General features: G+C 37.4%; 1 protein-coding gene across 1 annotated transcript; it reads left to right on the top strand.

Annotated features, from left to right (window-relative positions):
• The first annotated feature begins 5,049 nt into the window (after window positions 1-5,049).
• On the top strand, window positions 5,050-7,796 carry barx1 (BARX homeobox 1). The gene is made up of 4 exons (XM_036530217.1): window positions 5,050-5,306; window positions 6,805-7,096; window positions 7,288-7,372; window positions 7,629-7,796. The coding sequence occupies exons 1-4, from the start codon at window positions 5,105-5,107 to the stop codon at window positions 7,794-7,796; spliced, it is 747 nt and encodes a 248-aa protein (XP_036386110.1). The 5' UTR covers window positions 5,050-5,104.
• The last annotated feature ends 18,635 nt before the right edge of the window (window positions 7,797-26,431 follow it).

The raw sequence follows: 26,431 nt of genomic DNA, 5'->3' as shown, positions 1-26,431 counted from the left end.
TGTGTTTATGAAAGCTATGTATAATTTAAAACTGAGTTAAATCATCTGAATATTTTGATCTCTCTAATTTTATTTTCAAGCATTCAGTCTCCACAGTCTGCTGGAATAATATTCTGTGCACTGAATTCCAATGATGTCAACTGAAACAGCAGCAAATATTCTACATAGCAATAAAAGAAGGCTTAGTGCAAGTACTCCTCTTTCTTCAACAGCAACAGAAGGAATGAAAAAGAACTTGCAATAAACCGCATCACATCAGTTCATGTTTGATCCAATTTGCAGATTTTAAGAGATTTATTATTGAAAGTCCATGCAGACGTCTTTAAATGTTCTAAAATATTCAGGGCTCATTGTCAGAGTCAAAGGTGCCAAAGGTTCCATTCAAGACAGAATCATTGTATTAAGCATAGACAGAATGCATAGACAGAATCTTGCCAATGGAACTGCAGGCTGGCTTTCTCATAAACCTTTTCCTCCTATGATGATCTAGTTTTAGTTGTCTCTACGCCCAGTGAGTACAAACACTTTTAGCAACCATCTGAGTTTTTTTCTTGCACGCAGTGAAATCGCTGGAACATATCACACAATACTCAGGACACACGTATTGAACACAATTTTTCAATCTTTACAATGTAATGTTTAAATAGGTTACATACAGCACCACAATTCTCAAAGGAACCTCTGTGTTGAGTTATTTGCTGTCCACCCTCTAAACAACCACTTTTCCCTCTCTCTTTGCAGGCTGATGATTGGAATAGTACACCACTGCAAGATTACAGGTGGCACCAGTCTGTCTGTACATTACAACATGCTTTTAGGCACACTTTATGAGGTCAATCCCTAAAACAAGCCTAGGACATATAAGAAGACCACTACTCACAATTTATTTCACTGAAAACTGTAATCTTGGTGCGAGCATGAAAGCCCGTAGAGGCACAGCAGGTGGCACACAGCTAGTACTTGCCAGCCTGGTGCGCTATGACTCCACATTGCATCAGAAACAGGAGCCGTGAGGGATTATTCTCCCCCAGGCAGTGGAAGCTTTTCAGGTCTGGCATCGACCCTCCCCACCACAGCCTTTCCTTTGTAGGATGGGATGGAACACCGGCTGAAGCACTGTGCACAAACGTAACTGACTTCAGTGTTATGGCACCACTTGCTCAAGCAAGCATTGTCTCTGGACTCTTCACTTTTTATCAGAATGGAAGGGAAAGAATAGGAAGGAATTGCATGACCTGATGTGGGCAGTCAAATCTTCCCCAGGGTGGCACAAAACCGACATATCTGCTTGTCCGTCCAGTTTGTCACTTTGCGGGTGCACACATCTCTTTGTTGGACATCAGGTTTGCTGTACAGTCACCTTGCCATACACAAGGGGAGAGAAACAACACTTGTGCAATGCATGCTCCAGACTTGGTGCAATTTCCCACATTCCTAATCCTACCTACACTTAACTAATTTACCTCCCTTCCAATATCACTTAAAGACCTCAAAGGCATGAATATGCAGTTATCTTCTGTAATGGAATAACTGTCTTCAATACATGCGACAGCCATGCTTAAAAGCTTTTTTAATGTGTGATGTCACCATTTCCTTAAAAATTACAGTGCTGCCTGCGTTTCCTGAATATCAAATACCATTGGAGAGTAAATTAGAGGTTACAGTTCAAGATTTCCTTGTTCAAATGCCCTTAAGGACTTGGTGTTTCCTTGAGTGGCAACTGGGTCCACACCAATTACAACCATATGCAGCCTGCATTGAGAACAGCGCAAAAGGGTTTTGTTTGCCACCCACATACCTGTACAATGCTGCGTTTGAGAGCTCTAACAGTCATACTAGCTGTAACTGTGCCAAAAGTGATGGGAGGTTTCTATTTTTGCTTGCATGTGTACCCCATTAGGCTCCAGCTTAACAGCATTTGACAGAATTCTGCACACACACTCAATGAGACATGGAAACATTTATTACATTGCATGTAATAATGAGGGTCTAATTTCCTGATCATATTGGAATCTGACTTAGCAACTAAGCACATCTTGGATAGTTATAAAATAGATAATAGCATGTTGCCACATGTAATCATGGGCCAGATAAATGGGCCTCGTGTTGGTTCTCTGGTAGTTTTTGTGTTCAACTATACCCGGTGAAACACAGATTTGCATGCAAATTATATACTTACAGTTGGAAAGCTATGCTGGATGTCATTCTCGAAAAGAATATCAGCACTATAATTTTGTCTTGAGTCAGCCTTAAAGTAAACCAATGAACTGAAATAAATACATACAGAAGAATATCACAGTGGAACATTTTGACAACAGCAATTTGAATGGCAGTGTATGTGTATCCCTTACTAATACAATAATAACTACAGAGCATAACATGCCTAATGGGCAATGTTCTAACCAAGACCCAGATTTCATCAAGCAGCAAAGCACATTTTCCTTAACTGAGTAATAACAGGTGTTGCACTATGTTCCTGACAAAAAAACAACCTATTGTTGATTTCAGAGACTATCAAACTCCCAATGTTATGTGAGCAACAAAAACAAAAAACATTTGCAGAAACATTCAGGGAGGAAAAAAGCACCGTGGTCAAAAAAAAAATTCACCAAAATAATGAATTTACCTCATGGGAAAGCAGTCAGTGTGAATTTTAGATGGCTGCCTACATATACCAAAGGGTACTACATAGATGTAAGGTGTTGTCAGGTATACTTTTAAGTGTAATGGTTACACTCATCATTTTTGTAATGTACATAATGTTAATACTTTGCTATTTTAAAAATATTTTCTTGCTGTTCTTATTTATATTATTTATAATTTACTAATAATTCACTAAATCTGTGTAAATGACAAATAAAATTTTGTAAGATAGATCAGATGTAAACTGATCTCCACCAAGCAGACATTTTTGCAATAGCAACAGAATACATGGGTTATACAGCCATGTGGTCCACATATGTTGTTGGGCTAGATTTAACATTAATCCAATTGTCACTTACGTGGGTGTCCTCTTCGCACTTCATTCATCAGGGTGAGTGATGCAAAATTTTGTTCACAACATTATGTTAGAAATAGCTAATCATGTTCTGCATTGTTTGTTAGTCCACAAGTCCTGTCTTGTGCAGAAGCCTTGGTCAGCATTGCTGCCTTCTATAGCGCTGATATCCAAACGAACGGCTGGTAAACTGGGATCTGAGGACCCTGAACAGTCACAAACCCCTGTCCTGCACATTGACGTTTATGTGTGCTTTATTCAGAGGAAAGAGAGCCTCCTAGTGGTTACATCAAAACCAACCGATAACAACTTCCCTTTTCACGCAACCCAGTAGTCTATTAGCCACACAAAGCAGCACGAGTCTTTTGGCGAGACTATTCTAAGTAGGAATAGCTGTTTGAAGCCCCACGCCTCAAACATTTTAATGTACAGTACGCTTCAACAACAACGTTTTCTACCCACTTTCTACGCAAACAAAACGAAAATAATAATTGTAATGGGTCACTAATCCTTGGTTTCAACCAATATTTATTTCTGCTTAACATTGACTTAGTGAAATGCAAGTGTTACTTTTTCATCAGTCACAGCCTAACGACTCCATGTGGTCAATGAAAAACGTATTTGTGTTGAAAAAAGAGCAAAGAGCAAAGATGAGGAAAATGTAAATTGAATCCAGTATAGCATATTACCAATTTCAGTGGCCCGGGAATTTTCATGTGGAAACGTAGTATCAAAACGCTTTATTCCCGTTATAATCGTGAAGACGCCTAGATTGTTACAGTATTATTGTGCGTTTATGAATTACGCTTTGGGGAAAAAAATCGAGAATATCTTAACTGGGGTAGCCCATTAACAAATGATAGCGGAAGGAATGGATAGGCCTATACTGTCGCTATAGACTTCTACAGATAAACAGTATAGACACTGTATGTACAATCCGCTCGTCTACGTTGTATATATATAGTATACATATAGTTACAATGAAACCTCGTTGTAAGAAAGATGAATTACATAATCTGGGTAATTATTCCCACATTTTACTCATATTACATTACATTTAGCAGACGTATATAATGGTCATATAATCACTATCATATTTACTCATGTAATACTAATCTTAGAGGTAAGTAATGTGCCTCTGCTTTTGCCGCTTATAATGAAAGTATACCGATTTCTTATGTTCATAGGCCTATGTGCTATTTGTAAATTCTACGAAATCCTGTGGGAAATCGCCTTGCACTTTGCATCATGTTTATATTCGGCGGGTATTCCTCCACAGTTGTTCTGAGAATTCATGTGCAATTAGACTGAAGTACGGCGTATCCAAATATATGGCATTATCTAAACTCATCAAGCCCTCAAGTAGCCCACAGTAAGGTTACTGATTCATGCGCACGCTAACTACTTTGTAAATTTTATCTTGAAGTAGAGCAATCCCACGGACGGAGTAGGTGTCCTTATGTATGCTACTACTACTTTATGTATGCTAGCCTACTACTACTTTTTACACGTCGTTGAATGGCATCTTCTCAGATACCGTTTGAGTTCTTGCTGAATTTGTTAGGAGAGATACTCATATTTGTTTTGGTATGCGTTATTATCAATGGCCGATGCGAATTGCCTGTGCCTATGGTAGGAGGGGCATCGAGCACGAGGCCCCGTATAAGCCCCGAGCCTCAGACTTTCATTCTGAACTCATAGGTAAGGGTATATCCGTTTAGAACAGTAATAGGCTGTTTTACTCTAAACTGGGCGGAGATAAAACTTTCTCATCGAGTCATTTGGACGGAGTTGTATATTTCTACGTCCCACTTCAGAAAGCGCACACTTTACACATCTACAGTAAAGCTGAAAACAGATGAGAAGAGACCGCGTGATCGGATACAAACCCCAAGGATTGGAGTTATTTTTACCCCTTATTTTCTTAGTCTCTTTGAGGATGTTTTTCTTCAGCCGTCAAAGAAGAATGACATGCAAGCTTTGAAAACTGTAATTGGCACAATGCGTCTTCTTTAAGTCGAATTTCTCCCACATGCAGATTATCCTCAAGAACTAAGAGTTCGGTACCTTGCTTACTGGGATTCAATTGTTCACATTGATAAAACAATGCAGCATCCATTGGAGATGGGCGCTCATTACTATCCGCCAGAAGTGCACCCTGACCACAGGTCGCACCGATACCGGAGTTTCATGATCGAGGAGATTCTAACGGACCACCCAGACCACAAGGTGTCTGCCCCGGCAGGGGAGCTGCTCAAGTTCGGAGTACAGGCTCTTTTGTCGGCACGGCCGTACCACAATCACCTAGGTAAGTTGAACCGAATTTATTTGCAACTTAAGTAAACACATACGGAATAATGCACTCCCGACTGAAGTTTCAGGACACGTCGTTCGTACACGTGTTGCATTAGATGAACTCGATGTGTGGAGGCAAAGTCAGTCGCGATCAATATCGTATTTAAGCGCATATTTAGCACCAGTGGCATCAAACATCTTTTGTTTTTTTTTTTCCTTATCGCATTTCCACAGGACCCACTGACGTGTTACACTCTTGCACTAGTTTACATCGTGCTTCACTGAATCAGCCCGTTGATGGATTATATTAAATATAACTTAATTTTACCACAATGGCACATCGCTTAATCTCAAAGTAGTGCATGAAGCAGTATTTATTTGTACTTAGTATTTGTAATCCTGCATTCGCTAAGGCCAATTACCCAATCACCGCGTGAATGAATAGCACGACTGTTATGTCGTTAACATGGAAAATGTTTTTCTCTTTATAACTGTACTTTTCTACGCAACCAATAGCTAACGTGTTTATTGAAAGTAAACAAAAGTACCAATGTTGCAATTTTGGTAGTATTACATAGAAGCATACCATATTGGTGCGTGTTTATAAGTTAAATATAAAATAGCCTACAAAGAAAGAGAGATTAATATGAGGCTTTAAATCTTTCTTTGATAAATTTAAATTGTAAAATGAATCACAAGTCAATTCGCAAAAATACCCTATACATTGTTAATTAAGGCTATTTTGACAATACTTTCAAAGTTAATAAAAAGGTAATGTCGTCTTCCGATTCTTACAATTATTAGAAGCTCTGGGCCTATATTTAAATGGCAACTACTGTGACAGAAAAAAAATGAACGGGCATTTTAATTCTTCCATTTGAAGAATTAATAGAAAGGTCTCGTGGATGTACCCCACTTTAAATGTGTCATTTGTACTGGGACGCTGGCTGCCCTACAGCTTTCAGGTAATGTGCTTAGAGTAATCTGCTCCATAAATATTAGCACTCAATTAATTATATATTAATAAAAACACATTAATGAAAGCTGTGGTCTGGCAGATAATTTAGTGTTTCCGTAGGAAAAAAGTTTAAGGCATAAGAAGAACTTTGTACATAGATGTTCTCGGTAGGAATAGAATAAATAGTTTAATTGAGGCCAATCCTCTATTACTTCACTGCAAGGCCACAATTATATTCCTGTTGAACATAAATTGCAATTCATCCGTATTGATCGCACAGTTAGCGCTGTTTCCGGTGAAATTATGAAATGTCTTGGTAAGAGAAGGTGAAAAAACATCTCACCGCAGTCTTGTTGAATTTTTATGCATTTATTTATTTATTGTGAGCAAAGTCATTAGGACGATTTCCAACGGACTATGGACTTGCTTTCGTTCTGATGAACTGCCAGTATAAGCGAAGTGTTGAATGAAAGGAAAACAGTAATAAAATAAGACATATGCAAGTATATGGTGATTATTTAAAAACTAATTCTATATAATCGTTTTTCTGCAGTTCTGAAGGCAGACCAGACCAGTATCCTTAAGTTTCCAATGTCACCACTGTCATGTTCGCTCGGCGCGCCTTTGGGATCGGCGCTCCTATCTGGGGCTTCGGGTCTGCAGGTCGGCTCGGCGTCTCATCACCTGCCGCTGGACCTCCACCTTCGCAGTAAACTGGACCCCGGAGGAGACGGAGGAAATAAGTCAAAAAAAGGCAGGAGGAGTCGAACTGTCTTTACCGAACTTCAGCTCATGGGCCTGGAGAAAAGATTTGAGAAACAAAAGTATCTGTCAACGCCAGACAGGTATGCGGGCAATATTTCTCACATGCCCGGCACATTTTAAGAAATACAAACTGAGCAAACTGAATACGGTAGTTTTAATTCAATTAAATTACCTCTGTTCTAATTACTTATGGGAATATTCGCATTAAATTATTATAACTATTATTACAGTCCGCAGCAGACACAAAATCGTGTTTTTCTTCAACCCACAGAATAGACCTTGCGGAGTCACTGGGCCTTAGTCAACTGCAAGTAAAAACATGGTATCAGAACAGAAGAATGAAGTGGAAAAAAATCGTAAGTGTTATTATTCTGCACGTGTATAGAATACGCAACGTAAAATTAACAATAATACAAAAACCGCATGTAAATCATATACAATTAGCAATGATTGAAGTGGTGATAGGGACGATGTTTAAACTTGTAGCCACTGATTATCATTCCGGCCTAGCGTTATACTATCGGGTATTTAATGCTACTATTGTTAGTGGAATTTTTTTCATACAATAGTGTGCTTTTAATACTATAACTGTATATCGTTCTCAATTTACAGGTCTTACAAGGTGGCGGACTGGAGTCACCCACTAAACCCAAAGGCCGACCAAAGAAAAATTCAATCCCCACAAGCGAGCAGCTGTCAGAGCAGGAGAGGTCGCGAGACGCGGACCGCCAGTCCGATGGCTCCTCCTCGTCGCATTCTGACATCAATCAAGAGGAATAGATTTAGAGCACATCCGTTGTGCCAATGCGAACTACCCAAGATTTTTGGAGGGTACATCCCTGAAAGTCGACAGTTTGGCACTAAAGACTAAATGTAGACCCTACCATATGTGGTAGAATGTTTCACACGTTATATCACTTTTTTTCCTTCCAAGTCAAATTCCAACAACCAAGGGTTTCTACAACTTGGCGCGATGAACTTGTATGCCCCCAGTCATTTTGAAAGGAGGGGAGAGAAACACTGGTCAGTAGGTCAACTCTTTCTTTCCATTCAAGGATGCTATCGACTCCCACTTAAACACACGCTGTTCTGCGTTTTTTCTCTGTCTTTTTGAGGAAATGATTGAATATTATTAAATGGGTTTTCTTTAACAGTTATTTGTTCTTTTATTTTTCATTATCAGTTTCGTATAAAACAGCAAAAACAATGGAGATGCCGAGAAGCGAACTATAGTATATTTTATTTCCTGAAAAATTAGCGTTTCCATGGATGACTGTTTTGAAGTAATTAGACATCCTGCTTTAATTACTTGGTCATAACGGATATGGTTATGATTTGCCATTTATTCCTATACGTTCTCATACCACCAGAAACATATTATTGGATCATTCTTGCAAATTTACAACATATAGCATTTATAATGAGCTCTCAAACCTGTTTAACTCATAGTTTACTGTATTATCACAGGCTCATAACAGTCACAGACCTGGTAATCACATTCAGTTCAAAACATGACCCTATTCTTGCCATTCCTGTCGTATTTACATTCCCAGGAAATGCAAAGAAGCAACACAATTCGTCTCACACAGTAGAAAAACAAGTACATGTTGATGTTGTCTGAATGTAATTTGAATTCAACAAATTTCAGTGTAGTTTAATACATGCTGAGGGTATCCATGTGTAGGCTGTTGAATCGAATGTCAAATGACATATTTCCTTTAGGACCGATGTATTTTTCTCAGCTTGGTTACATAAAATGTCAGCATGCTGTATTTGCGATACGAGTTAAACATTAAAGACTATTTCCATGAATCTGTAAACCATATTCTGAACATTTGTCAGAAGAACTACATAGAAGCAGCATAGGAGGTCAGCCTCATTAGATATATTCCACTGGAATAATTATGTAATCAGGGCCATGAGAATCCAGTAACTTTGAACAGATCAAAATATAAGTGCTAATTAATGCAGTCTATGTCGTAAGTGATGTGTATAGAAATAATGTATAATGTAATGTAAAACGTATTTTAAAATTGAGTTATATTTTGCACGCCGAACTGTAAAATGTTATCGAAATTATAATGACAACAATAATTGCTCAGTACAAACACGGAAGTTGATTGATTCAGACGACGTCGTTGAGAAAATTTCTTGATCGAGAATTAAAGTATATTATCAAGGCAACTGTTTCACTACACTTGGGACGTGCCTGTAGAAACATTTCGCTTCTCTGATCAAAAATTGTAAGATTGTAAGGTTAAGTTATCATTGGGCAGATTGTCATTTTTTCTTGCACGGATAACTGTATTAATTTACGTAGGGAGGCAGTAGAAAATGCCATTTAGGAGCAATGGGGAACGAAAGGCGGTAAAGGTTTTAATATCTGACTCATACTCGTCCGCCTGGTTTTATGTAGAAAGTGAGTGAGATTAAAAGATGGTTACATCCAGAGAATAGCAATATTATTTTTCCATGCAATATCATTTTGAAGATTACATGATTGGAAAAGAAAGGTACTTGTTGAACTGTGCTTTATATGTTTAACCCGTGCATTCACCGCATTAAAGTAAAAGAGCCCACAACTACATGAAATTTTCAATAATTTATGGGAATTAAAACGATATCAAGTTTCCTGTGTTGACTGAGATATAATTTCCCTTAATATTTTCCCCCTTTTCGTCCTACGGCCTGGGCCGAAAACTTTGGAGTGAAATTAAAGTTTCTTAAATGAATGTAAATAGTAACTTTTCAACATTCGTGTTTATAAACATGGTTTGATATTACTGTTACTTAGGGCATTTGTATTGTGATTTCACGACTGCCATCTAGAAAGCAAATGGCTGCAATTGCATCTCTGTCGATTTTGTTCATGATGAGCGCCTTCAGTGGAGCTGCCGCATCAGTAACGGCTTGTACAGTAACTGCGTGTCACAGGATGAACATCCAGCGCCAATTTAAACACTTTTGGTCGGTGATTCAAACCGCCCGCTTTGCGGTTCGTCCTTTACTTAGAATAACGGCCTTGAGCAAGTATTTTTTCATTAAGTTAACATTTTCTCGACCACCGAAGTCAATGTCATGTAGGCCTAAGTAAAGAAAAGCGTAATACTGAACTTTGTTATTGAAAGTGAAAGACAAACCGCAACGCATAAAGATTTAGGATCTTGATTTTGTAAAGGTGGCTTCCAGAAAAGTTCAATTTTCTCTTAAAAAATAGTCTTGCATTTAATTGTGCGATTGCCTTGCTCGCGTCCCCAACCTATCCGTAACATAGCATTCATTTCAACTCCTACAAGCAATTTTGTTCAGGTTAAGGCGGCAATATGTGTCAAATCGTCTTATCTCTCGATTGATCCAGTACAAAGCGTATGCAAAGACTGTTTTTACGCATTAGTTGTCTACTCAAGATCTAAATCTTCATCGATTTGAATACACACATCAGAAAGCAAACAAGAACTCAATCAGGTTTTGTGTTGCTATTCTAAAAATACACATCTTATAGACTATATAATCTTGAGCCACATCAGTTGAAATTACTTCTAAGATCTTTAATTTCGGGCAGAAGTGTTTAGAATTAGAGTTAACTACTTGGCAGTGGGAGATCCTGCAAGTATGCCAATTTTCATTAAATCTTGAATTCAGGGAGAACATGTTTACTCTGTAGTGTAAATATGTGGTATGTGCCATGGGATAACACAATATTTTCAGAACTTTGAACCAAGTTATTTATTCTAGCAGAAATATTTACAGAAATCTTTTTAATCACAGAAATTGGCCTCAACGGCATGCCTGTTAAGTATTTGCATAAATGAAAGATTCCAGGGCAATGCATGAAATTACAAAATACTTGCTGGTGGAACTGTCTCCCTAACAACACTTCCCTGAATGATGAACGTGTTAAACACCACATCTCATTGGTGTAGAAAGAGACATTGCACAGTGATATGTGTTTTTAAACATTAAAGAAGAGGGGAGAAAGGCAGAGTATGCATCACGTGCTCGCGTTCCTTCAAGAGGCATAACGGTTGGATTACTTTCCCTTCCTTTGTATACGTTACAGTTGTCTTTTCAAAATGTGACCATACTAATATGACCATTCCGTTACTGTAAGCATCTTTGACACCCAGTGCACAGATGCACATTGTTTCCAATGGGGTAAAATTAGTCTGTAAAACTACAAGAGCAATTCTCCCATGTGCGACAGCTTTTAAATTGCATGAATACTATTAATTCCATTTCATAATTTCAACTATTTCATAAACGTGAATTATCAAATTGACTAATTTCATGACATGGTTTGTACTTTGAAAGTGTGTAGAGTTCTGCACCTCAGTCACTCATCAGGTGCAGGGGTTGTGGGTCCAGCCTACATGACGGTTTTTCTGATGTATTGAGAAGCACCTCAGTTGAAGGCGTACATCACATGCTACCAACGGGTATTAAAGCCCGCTAATTAAGTTAAAAACTAAGTTAATTAGTAAGTAAGTAAAAATAACTAAGTAAATTAATTAAGATGCTGAGTCATATCTTATTTATAACACACCCCTACTTTCCACATTGGTTACACGAGCAACGTAAAAAATGTATATTTCTTAGCTGACACTTCGATATGCAAGGTGTGCGCTGTTATGCAATTTTAAGAAGCGTCTTCGTACTTTTTATTAAATTTTGAAAGGTGAATTTGAAGTTAGTAAAATCTAATTTATTGATTAGTACTGTTTAAATATATACTATATATATAGACATGTAATGATAAACACTTATATGTTTATATCGGAAATGCTAGATGGGGTTCCAAGACGGAAAATTTTTGTTTGACTTAGACACAATAAAACAATATTTCCTTATTGTTAGTGTGTGCAGGGAATGGGCGCCGAATGCAGGTCCCGTAATTATAATTTGACCAAATATACCCAACGTAGACAGAATCATTCGCAGCTGGGGTCAGTTTTAGCCAAGTTGTCATAAATCACAAAGTCAGTAAAGCCGTTAACATTAAATTTTAGGTAGGTTTCACTCAATGGCATTCTTATTTGTATATTTCTAACCTCTTCTTATTAAGTTAGGCCTATCACAACAAACTTAAACACATGTGGGCTTCAAGCACTAGTGCTGTGCCACACATTAAACCTAATGACGTCAAAGGCTACAACTGTCAATAGAAACTTGTTTTTTACTCCGTTCGTTTCTTGAGAAAATGCTGTCCTCGATATTTCGGTCATATGGAGATGACGTGATATTGTGATAAACAGAGTGACCCATTCAATTGCCAACCAGACAGCGAGGCCAATGTGACATGGCACGTGCACGCAGTGCTATCTCGTTACAACACCCTGAAGTGAAAATCCACACCTTTTCTAAAATAAATAAATAGGCCTACATAAATACAGACCATACAAGCATATAGACTTAATACTCAAGTTTTACATTTTAGCCTCAATTCAACATTTTCGCCAGTTTTGACGAACGTCGGATTCATAATATTGCCTAAGTATAGTTGCCAAAGTGACCCTTGTTCAAATTCGCTGGTCATAGTCATGCAGAACCCGCAAAGCGGAAGAACTTAATTACCCCTCATAGTGTTGAAATGTATGTGAATAGTGCAGTGGACACACATGATCCAAAATCAGTGTTAACCCGATATAATGTACACCTATCCTGGTTTCATAAATGATTGCATGAGGTGAATGTCAGAAATGTCAGCATTCTCTTGAGACGTAAGGCTCCATGTTAAATCTCCTACCTGTAATTCGGCAACATAAGGAATAACGCTAAAGCAGAGAAATCCCGGGGTCACCAAAACAATGTAATTTTTTCCAACAATTCCACAACTTGTGTTTTGGTAATATCCCTAAACGTCACTCAGATACTGTAGGGGCAGAACTGCAAGTAGTCATTTATGCGAGAAAATGATAATCATCCCACACTTATCAAAGAAATCGACGCTTCTGTGGTTGTTTAAGTAACAGAGTAGATGCAGCGATGCTAGATGTTAGCAAAACACTATAAGAGTGAAAGTATTAACCTTTCTTATTAACCAACCTTATCACCGTGTTCTAGGAACACATCTGTCTTTGAGACAGAGTACAGACAAAGTGATACTTTTTTACAATTCATCTCAATCACAGTCGCTACGGTACTACTCCTGCTGCAACTATTACTACCACTACTACTGGTCCTTGCTGAAGTACTGCTCGTACTATTACGCACGCAACAACAACGATAATAATAATAATAATAATAATAATAATAATAATAATAATAATAATAATAATATCAAATGCGAATATCAGCACATCAGTTGAGCACAAATTCCATCTGAACAAATTCATTTGCGCCCTTGTTAACATACCAGCTACATCTGCATAACCTAATTATTATTGTTTTATGCTCTACATGACTGTATATCAAATTAGGACTGCATGTAATGTTTAATCCCACTCCGTTCGTTTATCAGTTTTGAAAAACACAGCGAAGACATGCGTAGTTAAAGAGGGAATTTGTAGGCTAGATGTAGCCAAATTGTTATTGAAGCCTAGTATAACACCTAAAGGATCCCAAAAAACAAGGAATAACGAGGACACAACAGCACTATTTAAAGTTAAAATATATTAATCAACCACTCGCTGCTTTAAAAATACTAATTAAATCGGTGGAAAAATAAATAGGTTGCCAATCAGTAACAGCAGTTGCAGACCATATGCCCGCGTTTATGCAGAGGGAACGAGGAGGTTAAATGGATAATTAACCTTTTCATGTCATTACAGGGTTTGGTTCTCTGCAGTGCCTGACAAAATTACCATTTCTTTATTGCAGTTACAATTGTGAATCATATTCTGACAACACTACAGATATCAGAGCCACATTTCTAGAATATGTCCTGTATTGTCATTACTGGGCGTTTATACACCCACATGTTGTGCGAAATACCCGTGATTCATGAAATGCGTTTTGTACATGTGTTTCTAGATGAAACACAACAAAAGAGCGAAATAAATAGCTCAACCCCTTTCCTCTCTGTCTCTATTTTGTAATTCGTCCTCTCATCAGCACAAAATGTACGCGCTTTTAAAGCCTACAGTTTAATTTTCGCACGAAATCAAATGCAGGGCCCAACAAATGGCATCTTTTCTGGACAACAGGATATCTTCTGTAGGCCTATATGCGGCAATGAAGGTATGTAGCCATGTGCTGTCTCTGGTATGTGCTTTTCTGCTGGTTTTGGGCGTAACGAAGTATAAAGCATGTAAGAACTGGACATTTTATGTTATTGTGAACAACACAAATCTCAGTGTTTTCAGAGCAACGACACATCAAATGTGCATAATTGATCACTTTTCATCTGTGCTGTGATCAGTTGGTTTATTTTGCCGAATGGACCGGAATACTAAAACATGAGCGCTGTGAAGTTTTATAATCTGTGGTTTTGCTTAGACATACGACGTTAAAAACGTGACTCAATAGAAATACAATTTTCTTTTTTATTATTATACAAATAGATTGGAGCACTCAGCTCGCGAAGGCGTATAGCGTATAGAGTTCGAAAACATCAGTGATCATATCGTACAAATATAGAGCAGTGAACTGAGTTCACTTATAAAACCGTTTTAACAGTGCATTGTATTGCCTTATCATACGTTCTGAGTTGTTTCCGCTGAACTTTGTGAGTTTTGTGATTATTTCAACACTAACTTGAGGTGTGGTTGTCTAAATGATGGATTTATGACGCTGTTTGCAGTACAGCATTAGTTACTCCTCCGTGACACCGACGTTTTCAATTGAACATTTCATGTTAATTTTTGTTGGGCTACATTTCTGTAAATTCGTAAAGTAGACATCAGCAGTTATCATTGTACACTATAACAGTTAAATAAATATCTGAGGCAATGATCGGTTTCTCTTACAACTGCGTTGTCTATGACAATAGCAATACCTTTAAGTAGACATAGACTATGTAGCCTAATTAGTGTGATATCACTGGTGCCTGAATATGAAACTGTGGTTATGGTTATGGTTGAAACTGTATTAATGTCTGGATTTGTTTTAATCAGAACACAAATTAAAACATGTTGCACAGTCTTAAAATACGATTTATCAGACTTCCACATTATAATCAGTTCTACCATTCTCATCCTGTTTTGACGTGACGAGTTTAAACTACCTTTATTTGATTAGTAGCCTAGTTGTAGCGGTGGTAGCAGTTTACATGCAGCCAACGGTCGGTTACAAATATTCAATCCAATGACGATGTAACTGACCATGGCATTACCGCTGATTGTGTTTTCAAAAATCGGGTTCGCTGAAGGAAATAACCCATATGTCTCTGAAAGACTACATTTCCTTCATACTACCTTCGGCAGGCTTACGCAGGCCTACAAGGTTTTTGGCATTTCTGCCAGTACCTATGACAGAATAAACAGCGGCAACGTAAGGCACTGCATGTGGACACTTGTTTTGGAGCGGTGGTGTGGATTAGTTTGATAGAAAAGATGTGACTTTAAAACGAATATGTTTTCCGCGAGGAAAGTTGAATGTGAAATATTTTAATAGAAAACCGATGATGGAAAGTTAACATTTGGTGCTCAGGTTTTCTCCGTATGTGTTTTGTTAAGTCAAGTAAACCGGTTTGGTGTTCTTCTGAATGAAATATAATTATTCCGGTTCATTCATAGCATACCATTTACTTTTCCCAATCCTTTCTTGTGGCTTGTGGAAATAATATCGGTGACGCCGATTTAGCAACAGTGTAGATTTGATGTTAATCTATTCCTTATTTATGTACCACAACACGCTATTCTACTCAGAATTGTTTTTGAGATTTGTTTAGGTAATTTATTGGAGATTGAGGCATATGAACAATGGGGTCGGGGAGTCCATTTGCTTCTTGAATTTAGCAGTTTGAGGGGGAAAAGACCAATTAATAATACTATGACATGTTATTTCCCTTTGAATCTCACTCCGATGATAATGGCTACCTCTTTGCACAAATTGCATTTAAAAAAAAATGCAATGTGTGTCTAATTGCCCAAACATAATGAAATGTGAATTTTATTTTGGAGAGACATGACTGTACAATCTCCATATTTTTTCATCATACACCTCTGAATATTGTGCTTGTTAGCACATTGGGTGTTACTACTATGTACATTGTTTGGGGTTTAAAGGATGGTAAAAAGAGTAGAATTCCATCTACCCTTCGACAGTTACATCCGTCATCCCGATTAACGGTTTCTACAAGTATGAGACGTTCTCGATTCTTCCATAACTTTCACATTCATTTGAGTGACAGCCGATCTCGGTGTGGTGATTAAGAATGAAGATACGTAATACCTTGTCAACTTCTCTACGAAAATCTTGGGTACCACAGCGTTTAGAATGAGTTCGTCCCCAGATCACACACCAGAAGCCATGCATAAACCTCTAATTCACAAAAGAATCGAAGATAAGGGTATTTTTGGACAAAATTTTGTTCTAACTAAATTTTATTTATAACACTGCATTAGAGATTTCGCTATAGCAGACGCTGGTATCTATCCGACTTACAAAAGTGTGTGTTCATTTTATTACATTGTATTGTATAAAGTTGAGCCAAATCCTTTCTTCTTGCAGTGGGCCTTATATGTCTGGTTAACTCAAAGTGAAATTCGGTGTTGCTTTTGGCATCTGACTGTTGAAACCAGAAGAGTTTCTGCTCCTTGGAGCCAAGGCCTAATATGGAATAATTACTTTTAATGAGATTTCAGAGAAATGGCTCTCATGTTTGAACACTGAATCCATTAAATCTTTGTTAAAAATGTTTTTCTTTGGATAAAATAATGCAGATTTGATTACTCTAATCCTTTTCTTTTTCTGTGTTTAACAAAAGAAAACAATTAACCAGTTCCTTACTGAACATCTGACACTACAACATTAGTAATATAACCCATAAATAATTTCAAGTTTTTTGTTGTTAGTTGTTTGCACTCCTGGTCCTTAAGAACAACAACAAACTGAAATAAAATATCTGAGATAAATAAAAAATATATATATTCCTTGGTTTCATTGCCTAATTTTGTTGGTAGCAAAGCATCCCTAAGTAATCAAATATGATCACATCACATTGGTGTCTGCAAGCGGAACAGTTTCAACAATTAGCAAGCACCTGCATTTAATGAATTAAATATTCCAAGCAATATGTAACTTCATGTCAAAATGCAAAACTCTTGAGTTTCAGGACATGAAATATATATGATAAATTTATGGTAAAAATATGGCAATTATTTCAAGATTAAATTGAAAATATATATTTTTTAAAAATTTAATTTTATTTTTATCTCCGTTGTCTTGTTTGTTGATGTCTTGATCATTGTTAAGCTTGACAAACTTCAGAATTTAGAACTTCTGCTAGTTTTATTCACAATTAATATCAGTAACATCAGCAACGATGGATGTCCATGATGTATTGTTTTTATCCTACAAGGTATGCCAGTTTCATAATTGTCTTTGAAAGTACAACTCTTGAAATTATTAAACCAATGTTTTTGCCTTGCAACTGTACAATTGTGTTTTATTTTGTATTCATTTTGAAGTGTATAGGCCTACACTTTTCTGGTCAGTATGTCTTTAATAGCCCTGATTTCAGTATAGACCACCTTCTCTGTCAAAAGAGTATGTCAGAGCTACTAATAACAGTCCTTCATGCTTACAGTTCATCCTACATTTGGTGCCATCAGTGGAAACAGAAGATGACCATTAAAAAGTAATGAATTACAACACAAAGTAATTTGGTCTCAAAAGAGAGAAAAAGCAAAAGAATGCTCCTCATCTTTAAGTCAACAGGCTCAGTAACCATCAAGCATCTTTCTTGTTTCCTTATAATTAACCAATCCCTGTTTTCCCGAGCCAGAAGCTTCCTCCTTCTTTCATGTGACAGTACGTGGCACACTTCACTTATGGACTTGGACCTGGCCAGTGTGCAAGTCGCTCGACACGGTATTATAAAGTTTAATTACTTCCTCCTGTTAATTCATGGAGCTCTGATACTCAGAGAAAAATCATGATGTAATCTGTTGCATTAGAGTGTGAATTTCCCCAGAGGGGTGGTGCTGAGTTTGTTAATAACTTTTTTTTTTTTTTTTAATTTTGCACTAGATACACAGCCTTTGAGTGTAAACAGGAAAACAGTAATTGACAAGAAAATTGTTGCTGTTGCAAAATGAAATTGTACTAGGTCACCTTTGAGGGAGCTAAACCTCTTTAAAATTAGGAAATTATGCACCACTTCACCTTCACTGTGTTGATATCAAGATTACATCAGTCTTTTTTTTTTTAAACAGCATCAATTCTCATTCATATCTAACACATATGTAAAAAACAATATCTGCACTGTTTATTTATGAGAAAACAATTTATGAGAATTTATGAGAATAAAATACTGTTTGCATAGACACGAGATGTAAATGTCATAGGAAACATGTTTAATCCTGTAAATCCTTAATTGTTGTTATCATTACCTGAGAATAACTGGTGCATTTAAAATAAAATTATAGAGTGCTGTTAGTATTATCAAAATTATATGCAGCATTATAATAACAGTGTCACTAGAGAGGTGTATGTGCTATTTGTGTGACTGGTTTTATGTAAGGAAAGCCAAATTGCTGTGCACTTCAATAACAGTGGACATTTGTTAAGTTTAACTTGGAAATGAATTAGACTGTTCTGAGAGGCAGAACATTATACAGCAGAGATCCCACAAACAAGAACTCGCTAATCCTTATTATGCTTTCTAAAAGATGTGAACTGTTAAAAGTAGACACTGAATCAAAATAGCATGCTTAATTATAGGCAGTCATTGTTAGTCAATAAAATTGTATTCTATGTGGAAGATTTGGGACAAGAAGACTAAATGAGCTTACATTCTTGTTTTGCTTAAGTGTTTCTTCTTTCAGATATGTAATACAATCAGTGTGCAATAATATGAGGACTGAGTACATGCAGGAGCACTATATATTTAATGTGTATCAAAACAGAAGACATATTTGAAGTGAAACAGGCATTCACACATTTCAAGGCAAGTTCTTAATAACCCTTTCCTGCTGAAAGTGTATTATCTCTCAGTTTCAAAGAGGGATTTGGGTACAGGTACTGAAATTTGTTGTAAATAGTTACAGCACCATATTGCTGTTGGAATTTGTTTAAGAGTCTCCAAGAGCCTTTAAGAAATATACGGGTGCTCTGTCATCTTGACGCTGTTGCCTTAAACAAAGCTGAAATAAGACATTGGGATGCTTGAGGTTCTCAGAGATAATGAACACAAACTTCTTTCTTTTGAGCACACGGCCCTGAACTTAGGGTCAGATTTGGAAGAATCCTCATTTTCTTTAGTTTTTATAAACTACCCACAAGAGTCATCTCATTGTGTAAACTATTTTATAGATAACTGTGTGGATTAAAGGAAGCCTCTCTCTGTCTGATTCAATCATCACAGAATATGCACATTATCTTTAAATGGGACAAACCATGCTGACTGTTAAATTATATTGTGGATTGGAATTATGATTTTTCTTCCAGATATTACTGAGTGCAGTAGTCATGCAAGCCCATTTGATGTAATTAGTTACCTACCATTTTTAATTATTGAATGCATCACAATCATTACCATTCCAAATGTGAAGGAACTTGATAATACAAAATTCTATATTTGAACAGCTTGAAGGGATACTCAAAAGATAAGATAGCCATGAGGGATAAGACATAAGAAAATAAAACGCATTACGTCAAAGAGTTCAGACTGATGGTGGAAGGCGTTAGGATTCTCTCATTAACACTGCTACATTCTATAATAAACATACTTTGATCATCCTTCAGTGCTAACAGGAATAAAATATGACCTAGGCTACATGAAAACATGCTATGTCTAATGGTTTGAAACACCCCAGAAGTGTAAATGTATGCAAATTAAAATGTATTTATTTATCTATTTATTTATTCTTCAGCCATATCCCTAGTAATACCTAATAAATTCCAAAAAAACATACTGATCTATATCCTGCAGGGAATCTTCTCATTGAATGTCCCTTGTATTTGTAATATACAAATACTGTATATTATAATGACAAATCTGAGATATTATATGCTATGGGCACAAACGCATAATTTTGAATTCCACTGGCAAGGCTGATACGTACTTGTGTTAGCATCTGTGTCAGCCTGTCTCACTCTATTTATATTTAGCCATGAATGGAAGCAGTACCTTCTCAGTTATTTGGATTTTGGCTATTTGAAATTCCTCCTAATCATGAAAGAAATGACAATTTATCCAAATGTTCCTTTTCTGAGTCTGTGCACTGGTGGTCCTTTGTTACAGTTCTCAGTTTCACAGAAAAAGGCTTTCCTCAGATATCCACTGCTGCCGACCCCCCTTAACCCCCCCAAACCCCCCACCCATTCCCAGGAAAATTGTTTAATCATTCCTTAGTGCTCACTTAGCATGTCCAGCTCGTGTCTTGGTGTAATCATATGCAGATTAAAGACAGGTCCACCCAAACACTGGACGGGGAGGTGGTGGGGGGCTCTCTTGAAGGGAGAGCAAGCACGACCAAGGCAATGAAACGCAGTGACCACGGCAACTCCAATTAACATTTTTCAACAGTGCTTGCAAAATGTGTGCGGGTGCCATTTTCGTCGATGCTAAAGCGGTATTCTACGTTCTACGGCAAATCTAACGGACGTCTGATATAGTCAGCGTCCACATGGAGTTTTTTTCCCCAGAGTCTAAAGCACGCCGGGTATTGGACAGCCCCGACTTCCGACATAAATTACAATCAAGAGGAAGAGTCAGCCCCCAGGAATCTGGTGATTTGGAACTTCCATGTGAGACGCAATTTAATCATTAGAAGGACCTTTTTGTGGAGGCACGATAGCATACTAGCGCGAGGGGGATGCTGACCCCAATTTCTGCAGCGGGTGTTTGTGGAGTCAAAAGGTGCACACTTAAACAGAATACGACTTGGGGGCCCGTGGTTGAACGTCCGCCCAGGCGCACACAGGAGAAATTATCCACGATTAAAGCCTTTCTGATTAATCTAACGTATGTGCCAAAACTGCACATGCGGCGTATGATCCCAATTAGAATGAAACCCAACTCTGTCCAGACTCTGGAGCCCAGGCGCTGCTCCACATTCACTGCGCCATTCCTCCTCATATTTTCCTTGGACTCTCCTTGACAACAGGACTTTTTCCCCCCCTCCATCCTACTTTTACAAATGGAATTTCAAGGCAGAAAAAAAAAATCAAAAAGATAGTACAGCCATTAAATAAAATCTTTTTGTTGTGTTTTTGTATTTCTTCTGTGTGAGTGCATTAAGAAGGTCTGAAATAACACACATAATTTTTTAGGAATTTTTTCCTCATTTGGTAATAGAGAGAAAGAGTGGACTGCGCCAAAGGAAGCATATTGTAAACTGCAATGGTTTAAAAATGTACAATTACGCCACTGTCATTACCTCTCAGCAGAGGAGGAAATGTCAGAGATTAAAGATGGAGTCTAATGAGTTTGCTGGAGAGGAATGATGCACATAAATCACTCAGGCAGAGAGACACGTGTAGGTGGCACCTTGAGTGTCTCCAGGTCGTTCACAGGAAACACTGGAAGTGTACTCCATTCAGTGGCAGCATTCTTCTGGTGTACTTAAATGATGGATGGCAGAGAAGCAAAACATGTTATATCCATCGAAAACATTAGCCTTGTGGCAGGTTTTTCAGTGGGAAGTTTTTTAGCAGCCCCAGAGAGATGCCACATAAAGAAAGACTTTGGCTTTTTTAAATCCTGTGCTTTTTCAGGGGTTGAACAATGGACAGCCCTCCATGTTGCACAATCTTTAAAGCTGGTAGAAGCTTGAGGGTTGATGTGCCTGGGAATAAGGGCTCCACTGTTAAGACTCTGTGTTCACACATGCCCATACCAGTGAGTGGGCACTCACCCAAAGCAACGCTGTAAAATAAATATCATTTTTATGTGTCCCAAGGCCTCAGAGTTATGCTTTATAATTCATAATGACCAAAATGTGTATTCTACCTGCCATTTCCCTCCAGTGCAAAGTTATTTTCTTTTTAAATTACAGCATTTGTGTAAACATAATCTCATGGGTAGAAGTTCTCCATAAATGTTAACTACAGCTGTTAAACTAGACATGTATGCATGTATGTATGTATGTATGTATGTATTATTGTATAGATAAAGGGTGCTCATGTGATCATACACAATCTTCACTTTAACACCTAGCATGATTTTAAGTAAAGTTCCTTTTTCAAGAAAAAAGAGAACAGCTTTTAAAATGGTCTTTGGATGAGATGTCAATTTGATGAAGGGAAGTGGATGAGAAACATTTGTTGGACTTAAACCCACCTCCTGATGAGACCATGAGCCCGTGCAAAGGCTTTTAGTGAAGTTAAATCATTAATCCTAGATTTAGGGCATTTCCACTTTTAATAGACTTCAATTAAAAGTACAATTTCCTAATGTCAGTGTCAGGTGTTTTTCTACAGCACAGTAAATGACCACTCAAAGTCATAACACTAATGGGGGAAGGCATTAAAGCTTTGGCCTGGTTAAATGGCCAAAACATAAACAAGAACACATCATTCCATCTGCTCCTCTGGCAACTTGATGTTCCCTTTTCAGATTCCCCCCCCCGTCTGTCTTATGAACGCAGTTTTCAGGAAATGTCAGCCCGTGTGATTGATTTGAGATGGGTGATTCTCTGACTTCATGCTTGTGTAAAGCAAGACAGCTGTTGGGAGAACTCAAATTCCTGCAGAAGCTGGAAAGACTTATTTTTTCCATCTCTTTGACTGAGCCATTGGCTATTACCAGACGAGTAAATAAAAAAACATGGCCAAGATGTAGCAGGAGGTCACTGAAACCCTCATTATTTTGCAATTATAGACCAAAACCCTTTCCTTTCAAAATCCAGCTTGAAAGTCAATCTTACTTTTTAGGGCTTTTCAGAAGTAAGACATGACAAGAGATGGGAGGATATGGCTTCACAGTGTTTGTATTTTCCTATCTGCAATAATATATTCAAGGCGTACTTCTGATGCATGGCAAAAGGATTTTCCTAATCATTTAATTTTTTGTTGTATGTGGATTCTCTTAAGCTTTGTTTTGCAAAAAAGATTAAAATTCTTTAGACTTTTCATGCTCGCTTCTTTAAATGTTTTCCTTGTGAAATTCTTTGAAGAACAATAATTGTCATGTTTTGTATTAAGGCTTTATATTGATCGTAATTCAAACCTGAAATGGAGTTCCTTTTTCATTAGCCAAAATGTTGTCAAGTCTATTTAACTTATTACAGTATACAGTATATGCTTAGTGATTTTAGTTCAATTGATGTTCTGTGTCTTTGAAAGTATGAGCAACGTGGCATGTGAGATCTGGTAAATAATCATAACAATGAATAGAAAACATGATTTAAGTGTCACTAAATCAACTAATAGTTTAATAAACTTTTGACCAAATGTTATGTAACTAGCATGCCAAAGCTTCTTTGTATACATCAGCCTTTGTTTTTCCTCTGTGTTGTGGAGTTAATTTAGAATGGCAGTGGAGGAGAGGAGGGTCCACTGAAATGGTTAGAGCGCAGTGGTACACAGACCATGGTGAGGAGGCAAGCCAGAAACCAGAAAAGTGCCCGCCTGTCATGCCCACATAACCTGTCTGCTTGCACATGTACTCTCACAACAATATGGAGAAAAAAGCACATCATGAGCATAATGATTTGAGAATAATAATATTGACAGCAATTTGAGAAACTGTATTCTGGTCGCTTTGGTCTGGTCGCTTCTGTCTGGTCGCTTTGTTTGTCTGTGATTTGTTTCCTAATCCCTCTTTCTCAGGTCTATGAAGGGAAGAGATTGTTAGATAGACTGTTACTACGGAATTAGAACTATTTTAACAGGCCTCTGACCAGCATATCATTGTCCTTGCCAGGAACTGAAGCCTAATTGGCAAGGCTTGGCCTTTCTGATTTTTTGCCTTTCTTTGGTATTGTGGTTATATCAGCATTCACCTGGACCAGGTTTAAGTTTAAAGAACTAAATCAATTTAAAGGGGCATAAGAAACACTAGCAATTCAATACAGATATAGGTTTTAGCTTGGAAGAACAATTCCAACCCTGGAGATGTATGGTGACATGACATTATGGGCACAATGCCAAATGCATTTTTTGGTTCTATCATCCATTGTGTTTTTTACTAAAAATGTAAATGGTTACGTAATGGTTATGTAAGGATTTACCAGTGACAGTAGCCTGTGTGACTATGTACAAAAGTCAAACAAGTAACTTCTGAAATGAAGTGGGCCGATATGTTCTTCAGTAAGAACTCTAGAATGGTTACAGTTGGTAAGAAATAATTACCTCTCAGATGCAAACATACTGTAGGAAAGATTGCATCACATAATTAGACTCCTTGCACCAATGCACCACAGATAAATGTCCTTGCTCATTTTGGATGTGCATTTGTGAGGTCCTGAATCAATCATTAGAGGTTCTCAGTGACAAGTGGCTTGCACAACATCCGCCCTCTTGTCTGCTAGCTATTTGTGAATCAGGATGTTCAAAATTGAGAGGAAAAAAAAAATCTATGTTGCTTTTTAATTCCCCCAGAAGACTTCTCCCTTTGTTTAACCGCAGCTCATTTTGAGTCAAACAAAAAAAACCCTAGGTCATCTGAGGCTCCTGTGCATGTTTAATAAATATTGTGTTCGGTCAAAATCCTTCATGTTTTTTTTTTTTCATCTCTCAGCTCAGTCGTTGACAGTGGCATCACATGCACTACAAACATCTTATGCTTCTGCTCTGTAGCGTAGACTGTAACAGTCCTGAATGTCCGTCAGAAGGTGGCCATTAACGTACAAAGATATGATCGCTGCAAACTCAGCCCAACAGTTACACGTCCCTGCACTTGTATTGACTCAGACTTCATTATGGCTCCCCAAAAAGGATCAGGTATTTATTTATAGAATGCCAGCTTTTGTAAATAGTGTTTTCTTATTTTCCTTAATGCCTGTTATTTTAATGATATGTTTTTGTTGCTCTGTTGGTGGTTCACAAAATAGAGACAATGCAGAATATTTTAAAAAAAGGAAAGCAAAAAGAAAAACAGGATTGGTCTTTGAAAGTTGCTGTGATGAATAAACAGGAATAGTGTCTCTCCACTCAGACAGCCTGGGATTTTTATTGTTTATAAGTAATGCAGTGGTTCAGCACATGACTCTGCGGTTTTGGTTTAAAGAATTGCAGTCATTAGTGGTTCAGCAATGAAATAATGCTTTATTGTTTTCTTCCTCTGCAGTTTATTTATTTAGATGCTATCTTACATCCTAGAATTACTTCTATACTTCCGTCTATTTTCCACCAATGAATGCTTAGGCAGTAATGATCTGGAAAAGAGCTGTGAACTCAGCTGTAATGTATTTTTAATGTGTAAGTAATCAGAGGAATATAAAATAAACTATAAAAATGTTCTCTTTTTTCTTTTTTTAAGACTATAATCCAGGATTCAAAGCTGCTGTTTTTAGAACATCCTGTCTTGGGACATTTACATTGTACTGGCATGCTTAATTATGGGATCTGCAGTTACGGAGGCAAAAATTATATGACTTTGATAGTGTTCTAAAGGGAAACACTGTATTTTATCCACTTATATGAAGAACAAAAGGAAAAGTATTTACCTTAAGGCTTAGGCACAGCTCGTCAGCTGATGCTAAGGACTGTCAGAATGACTCACATTGCACCTCAAATGGGGAAATTCTGTGCTAACTGGTGTGGACCTCAGCAAGGATGAACTCATAACTGCAGTTTCACAATTAATCTTAATCTATTCTCTCCTCAATTACAGAAATCTAAGAAAACCACTTACACTGAATTCTCACCATTTATTTATTTATTTTTAGCCATTCATCAGAATTTTGAAACACATGGTGGTCCTCAATTAGTTTTAATTGGACAAACTTGAAACAGCTAGCAATCCCTCATTTCATGCAATTTTTTTTTTTTTTTTTTAATTTTCCATACTTCATTTTGAGTCCAATGCTTTCTCATTTCACTGATTACAGACTATTTTGCACATGTTCTTCGCACTGGACATAAAAAAGCAGACAAGTTCACAGTTTGTGTGAACCTCAGTAATCCTACATGTGCGATTCACATGGGCCCAAACACAGAGGGTCTCATTGCACTGACCGTGGATTTCGCTGACATGTATAAACAATGACCTGTATGTAAATATTGTGCTCATTCTAGAAACAGGACTAAAGCATTAAATCATAATACATGGATCATATATCATAATTAAATCATAATACACACAAGAGAGGCACATCTATTGCAACATTTTCAACTTACATGAATTTGTAAGCTCCGCTGCATGTCTA

This window comes from Megalops cyprinoides, chromosome 6 (genome assembly GCF_013368585.1).
Source record: "Megalops cyprinoides isolate fMegCyp1 chromosome 6, fMegCyp1.pri, whole genome shotgun sequence".
Lineage (NCBI taxonomy): Eukaryota > Metazoa > Chordata > Actinopteri > Elopiformes > Megalopidae > Megalops > Megalops cyprinoides.
The sequence above is the reverse complement of the archived record's forward strand: the minus strand, read 5'-3'. Positions and strand labels throughout refer to the sequence as shown.